The sequence below is a fragment of the Culex pipiens genome, chromosome 2 (genome assembly GCF_016801865.2).
Source record: "Culex pipiens pallens isolate TS chromosome 2, TS_CPP_V2, whole genome shotgun sequence".
Classification (NCBI taxonomy): Eukaryota; Metazoa; Arthropoda; class Insecta; order Diptera; family Culicidae; genus Culex; species Culex pipiens.
This window is the reverse complement of record NC_068938.1, coordinates 102,871,197-102,878,040: the sequence shown is the minus strand read 5'-3', so window position 1 is coordinate 102,878,040 and position 6,844 is coordinate 102,871,197. Positions and strand designations below refer to the sequence as shown.

Here is a 6,844-nt window from a genome sequence, read left to right as displayed (position 1 = left end):
CGCAAAATTGTATTTTGAAGCTAATTGTTTATTCTAACACGCAGGTTGAATTAAATAGCAGGTGGAAATTGTATTGTTCGATCAACCCAGTATCGAAGAAAACTAATTGATGTAAGTTGGTAGATTATATGGATTAGATTCGATGAATTATTTATCTCTAAATAAACTTACAGTTTTGAGCTGTACGTACACACGCAGCTGCAAGAAGTTTTCATTTGGTGATCGGAACAATTCTCAAAAATCAATTACGATGAGCTCACTCGGGAAACATAACCTCTCCGGTTACGAGTGTGCTCTGTGCGAAGAACCACCCAACGAGGAAAGCCAGATGGTATTCTGCGAGAAATGCCAGGGTTTTTTCCATCTCCAATGCGCCGGGGTCACCGAAGCCAACAAGGACCTGTCATTCACTTGCAAGAAGTGCACTGGCCTGGGTGATGCGGTCGACCAAACCGGCGACGAAGATGACGGAGCAACCGTCGTGGACGACTCCAAGAAAGTGGACGAAACCCTGCCAGGCAAGCTCAACCCATCGGTCATCAATAAGCCGGATGGGTTAACAGAGCAGGAGGACGCGGAGCTGCAGCATCGTCTCGAAATGCAGCAACTCCAGGAAGCTTTTCAAAATCAACTCCGTCGAGAGCAGGAAAAGCGATTGATGATTCTTCGTCTGGAGCGACAGATGCTGGAGCAAAAGGCGGCGCTGGATGCCGATTTGAACCAGCGGAGAAATGAACTCTACGTGGAATTCAGACACGTAGTCAACGGGTCGCAAGAAGAAGAAGGTGCTGTAGGCGGAGAAATTGTGCCTTTCAACGACTATCGTGGAGCGTTCCCGAAGTATTCCACCCCTATCAAACATCCCGACGTGAAAACTGGCAAGTCAGCAGAGAACTCGTTTTCCAGACCGCCGGGGCCGAATCCACAGAATCAATTCCAGTGGCCAGCACCACCGCTACCGGCGCCGTCTTCGCGGCTGACTCCGAACCCAGCGGCGGCTCAGAACCCAGCGCCTGCCCCAAATCCAGTGCCGGTTCCAAATCCAGCGCCGGCTCCGAATCCAGCGCCGGCTCCGAACCCAGCGCCGGCCCCGAATCCAGCACCGGTTCCAAATCCAGCGCCAGCTCCGAATCCAGCGCCGGCCCCGAATCCAGCGCCGGCTCCGAACCCAGCGCCGGCTCCGAACCCAGCGCCAGTTCCAAATCCAGCGCCGGCCCCAAATCCAGCTCCGGCTCCGAACCCAGCGCCGGCCCCGAATCCAGCGCCGGTTCCAAATCCAGCGCCGGCTCCGAATCCAGCGCCGGCCCCGAATCCAGCGCCGGCTCCAAACCCAGCGCCGGCCCCGAATCCAGCTCCGGCCCCGAACCCAGCGCCGGCCCCGAATCCAGCGCCGGTTCCAAATCCAGCACCGGATTTCTACGACGTGCCCGAACTGACTAGAGCGCAGATTGCTGCACGAAAAGGACCATTTGCGAACCTACCAGTGTTCACGGGGCGGCCAGAGGACTGGCCCATGTTCATCAGCAGCTTTAACAACGGCAACCGAGCTTGTAACTGGACCAACCTCGAGAATCTCGGTAGACTTCAGACAAGTATCCAAGGACGAGCGCTGGAACGAGTGCAGACCAGTCTGCTGTACCCGGAATCTGTACCGAGGGTAATCGAGACGCTCAGACTGCTCTATGGCAGGCCGGAACAACTACTCCACTGCCTCATGCAAAAGGCTCGGAAGGCGGAGTCCCCACGAGCAGATCGCCTCTCCACTTTCATTAATTTTGGCGTAGTCGTGCAACAACTGTGCGACCATCTGGTGGCCTCGGGACTGGTGGATCACCTAGTTAACCCAATGCTTATCGCGGAACTGGTGGAAAAGTTACCCGATCCAACCAAGGTTGAGTGGGTTCGGTACAAGCGTCAGTTCGCTGCGGTGAACTTAAGCACGTTTGCAGACTTTCTCTCGGAAAGAGTGTCCGAAGCGACGGAGGCCACGGCCTACTTCGAACCGCAGGAGGAACGACGCCCAAACCGAGACCGCTATGAAAAGAAGCTGAAAGGTAGAGACGAGGGATTCTTAAACACACACCTAGACGCCGAGCAGCCGTCGAAGCAGAGCAGGGGTGATGATTATGGAGGTCGCAGACCATGCCGCGCGTGCAATCGAACCGATCACCGCATTCGGTTCTGCGATGATTTCCTTAAGCTGGCTTGGGAAGCTCGAATGAATATTGCCGAGGAGTGGAATTTATGTCTGCTGTGTCTCAATGAACACGGGCAAACGCGTTGCCGTTTCAAAGGGCACTGCAATGTTGGAAGTTGCAAAGAACGTCACCACCCCCTGCTACATCCTTCGGGTCCGGCGGCACCGCTTTCGACGGACTGTCACGTGCACAGTTCGGAGCAACACCCCGTGATCTTTCGTGTGGTCCCGATCAAGATCTACCACGATGGTCGCTCGTTTGATGTCGTCGCCTTTCTTGACGAAGGTTCGTCTTTCTCTTTGATGGACAGCAGCGTAGCGGATCAAATGAAACTAAAAGGAACCAGGAAGCCGATACTCGTCAAGTGGACAGCTGGTATGAGTCGGATGGAACGAGATTCAAGGTCAGTGGATGTGACGGTTTCCGCGGCGGATTCTCAAAACCGATTTCTGCTGCGCAACGTGCACACGGTACAACACCTGCAGCTTCCAGAGCAAAAGGTGCAGTATTCGGAAGTGGCAGCTCGCTTCAAACATCTGCGTGGTCTCCCCCTGGCCAACTGCGCAAATGGTTCGCCGCAGATTCTGATCGGCCTCAAGCATCTACACGTGTACGCTCCACTCGAGTCGCGCATTGGCAATCCTGGAGAGCCAATAGCTGTTCGGACTCAACTCGGTTGGACAATCTACGGCCCTCAAGCTGGCGACGATGTAGTGTCTGGGTATACCGGCCATCACGCTGCCGGTAATCTGTCGGACCATGACCTACAAGAACTACTTCGTAGACATTTCACCTTAGAAGACTCCGGACTGTCCATCGCTGTGCTTCCCGAATCAACAGAGGACGGCAGAGCGCGAGAACTGTTGGAGAAGACTACAATCCGAATCGGCGATCGCTTCCAAACGGGGCTCCTTTGGCGCAACGACAACCCGCAGCTACCGGACAGTTTTCCGATGGCGCTAAAGCGCATGCAAGCGCTGGAACGGAAGTTGGCGAAGGATCCGGCTTTGCAGAAGAACGTGGATGATCAAATCGTCGAATACCAGCGGAAAGGCTACGCCCACGTCGCTACACCCAACGAGCTGAATCAAGCTGAGCCGGGCAAGATCTGGTACCTGCCCTTGAACGTCGTTAAGCACCCAAAAAAGCCGGAAAAGGTCCGACTCGTCTGGGACGCCGCAGCGTCCGTCCGAGGGAAGTCACTGAACACAGAGTTGCTCAAAGGACCAGACCTTTTGACAAGTCTGCCTACCGTGTTGAGTCGCTTTCGAGAACGCCCCATCGCTTTCGGTGGCGATATTGCCGAAATGTACCATCAGCTGCAGATTCAACCGAGTGACAAATCCGCCCAGAGGTTCCTGTACCGGTCCAACGGATCCAGCCAGCCGGTGACCTTCGTGATGGATTTCGCCACCTTTGGTGCGGCATGCTCACCCTGCTCCGCTCAGTACATCAAAAACAGGAATGCGGAAGAGTACTCCGAGCAGTATCCGGACGCTGTTGAGGCAATCGTTGGAAGTCATTACGTCGATGACTATTTGGACTCGACGTTCACCGTTGGAGAGGCGATCAAGCGAGCAAGCGAAGTAGCATTTATCCACTCCAAAGCTGGGTTTCAGCTACGCAAGTGGGTGTCAAACAGCCCAGAGTTCCTGCAGCATTTTGGAGTTCAAGTCGAAAGCCAGCTGGTAACCGTCGGCGGCGACAAGAGCAGCGGTATGCAGCGAGTCCTGGGCATGTCCTGGAACACGATCGACGACGTTTTCGTGTTTGTCACGAACCTGCGCGTTGATCTTCAGCCGTACCTAACTGAGGGAAAATTGCCGACCAAGCGAATCCTGTTGAGTATCGTCATGAGCTTCTTCGATCCCCTCGGCTTGTGGGCGTTGTTTACAATATTCGGCAAAATCATCATCCAGGACCTGTGGAGAAATGGGTGCCCGTGGGATCAAGTCTTGGACGAGACCTCGGCAGCAAAGTGGTTCAAATGGATCGCACTTCTACCTCGCGTGCAAGCCATGACCGTCCCTCGCTGCTACTTCCTCGGAGTTAAACTGTCGGACTACGTAAACCTTGAACTCCACGTGTTCACTGACGCAAGCGAGGAGGCCTACGGGGCCGTCACGTACTTTCGAATTTGGGTGTACGGAAAGCCGAGAGTGTCGCTGGTGACCGGAAAAGCGAAGGTAGCCCCGCTACAGTACATGTCCATTCCCCGCCTCGAACTACAAGCCGGAACCCTTGGAGCCCGGATGGCAGCGGCGATTAAGGCGAATCACACCCTTCCTATTAGACGAACAGTAATGCACACCGATTCCGCGACGCTGCTTTCGTGGATCCAGTCCGACCACAAGAAGTACAAACAGTTTGTGGCCCACCGAATCGGAGAAATCCTCAGCCACACAGACGTGGACGACTGGCAGTTCGTAGCGACCAAGTTCAACATCGCTGATGTGCTGACCAAATGGGGAAAACACGGACCACCACTGGACGGCGACAGCGAATGGCTTGGTCCGGAAGAGCTGTTCATACCAGAAGAAGACCTGATCCTACGAGAGCTGCCGGCGCCCAACGTCCGAGAAGAACTGCGAGCTTTCCACCTATTTCACGAGATCGAATTCGCCTCGTGCCTCATCGACCCTACTCACTTCTCACGATGGAAGGTCATGGTAAGAACCGTCGCCTGCGTGTTTCGGTTCATCACCAATCTGCGCCGGAAGCAGAAAAAGCAGCCAATTCAGACACTACAAGCCACATTCAACCTGGAAAGATCCGTGATGCGGACAGAATCGCTGGTGAAAGTCCCTCTTACCCGCGACGAATATCAACGAGCAGAGAACCACCTGTGGCAAGCTGCACAACAAGAAGGTTTTCCGGACGAGAAGAAGATTCTGCTTAAGAACCGGGAACTGGAACAGCAGAAGTGGCACTCCATCGAACGTTCCAGCCCACTATACCGGTTGGCACCTTTCCTGGACGAGTATGGAGTCATCCGGATGGAAGGACGTTCGGCCCACGCCAAATTCTTACCCTTTGAACAGCGGTTCCCCATCGTGCTGCCGAAAGGACATGTCATCACCAATAAGCTTCTTGATCTCTACCACCAGAAATTCGGCCATGCAAATCGAGAGACGGTGGTAAACGAACTACGCCAACGGTTCTACGTCCAGAACATCAGAGCTGCAGTCCTGAAGGTGATGCAGACCTGCACGTGGTGCAACAACAACAAGTGTCAACCAGCAGTTCCCAGGATGGCCCCTCTTCCGGTGCAGCGCCTCACACCCCAATTGCGTCCATTCAGCTACGTAGGTATCGATTATTTCGGTCCCGTAATCGTCACCATCGGCAGACGCGCCGAAAAGAGGTGGATATGTCTGTTTACGTGCCTTGTAACTCGAGCAATCCATATGGAAGTCGCCCACAGCTTGAGCAGCGCGTCGTGTATGATGGCGATTAGGCGTTTCATCTGTCGGAGAGGTGCACCACTGGAGATCTTCTCCGATAATGGCACTAACTTTCAAGCCGCCAGTAAGGAACTGGTCCAGAAGGTCAAGTGCATCGAACTGGAATGTGCGGACATTTTCACAGACGCGAGGACTCGCTGGAACTTCAATCCTCCGGCGGCGCCGCACTTTGGTGGAGCGTGGGAGCGGCTAGTACGATCGGCGAAGGACGCACTCAAGGCTCTACACGATGGAAAGAAGCTGACGGACGAGATTCTTCACACCGTGCTGGCAGAAGCTGAGGACATGGTGAACTCACGGCCCCTCACCTATATCCCGCAAGAATCTGCTGAAGACGAAGCAATAACGCCCAACCACTTCATCCGCGGTCTTCCTGCTGGGGAGCGAGAGGAAGCCAACGTTCCGGCGAGCTCAGCAGAAGCACTGCGCGACAACTATAAGCGGTCTCAACAGCTCGCGGATATGTTGTGGCAGAGATGGCTGAAAGAGTACGTGCCCACCGTCAACCAGCGGACCAAATGGTGTGCAGAACAAAAACCGATCGAAGAAGGAGAGCTGGTTTACTTGGTCGACGGAAACAACCGCAGAACCTGGATTCGGGGTATCGTCGAGAAGGTCATCCGAGGAGTCGACGGGAGAGTACGTCAAGCAATGGTGAGAACTTCGAAAGGCGTTTATCGGCGTCCCATCGCAAAGCTAGCGATACTGGAGTGTAGGAGTAAATCTGACCAGAACCCTGGTCCTGGACCAGAGTTACGGGAGGGGGAGTTGTTGGCACCGCCGTTGGACAACACCGCTAAACGCACCGTGCCGACTCCGGCCGCTGCGCCGCCTGTCAACCTGACGTTGTCAGCCGACTGCGGAAGTACGATTGACAAGAAGACCGCGTCGTCACATTAACTCACATTTTGCAGTTTATGAAGCGAAGAACAGTTATTCTAGTTTGCAAGAAGATTAAAATTGGATTTCTTCACATTTTTGAGCAGGGGCTAAATATATCGATTTGTTTGGTTTCGGATACGTGAGTTAAAAGGGGCGCAAAATTGTATTTTGAAGCTAATTGTTTATTCTAACACGCAGATTGAATTAAATAGCAGGTGGAAATTGTATTGTTCGATCAACCCAGTATCGAAGAAAACTAATTGATGTAAGTTGGTAGATTATATGGATTAGATTCGATGA

General features: G+C 53.8%; 1 protein-coding gene across 1 annotated transcript; it reads left to right on the top strand.

Annotated features, from left to right (window-relative positions):
• Positions 1-250: 250 nt before the first annotated feature.
• LOC120418783 (uncharacterized) lies at positions 251-6,562 on the top strand. The gene has a single exon (XM_039581262.1). The coding sequence runs from the start codon at positions 251-253 to the stop codon at positions 6,560-6,562; it is 6,312 nt and encodes a 2,103-aa protein (XP_039437196.1).
• Positions 6,563-6,844: the final 282 nt, after the last annotated feature.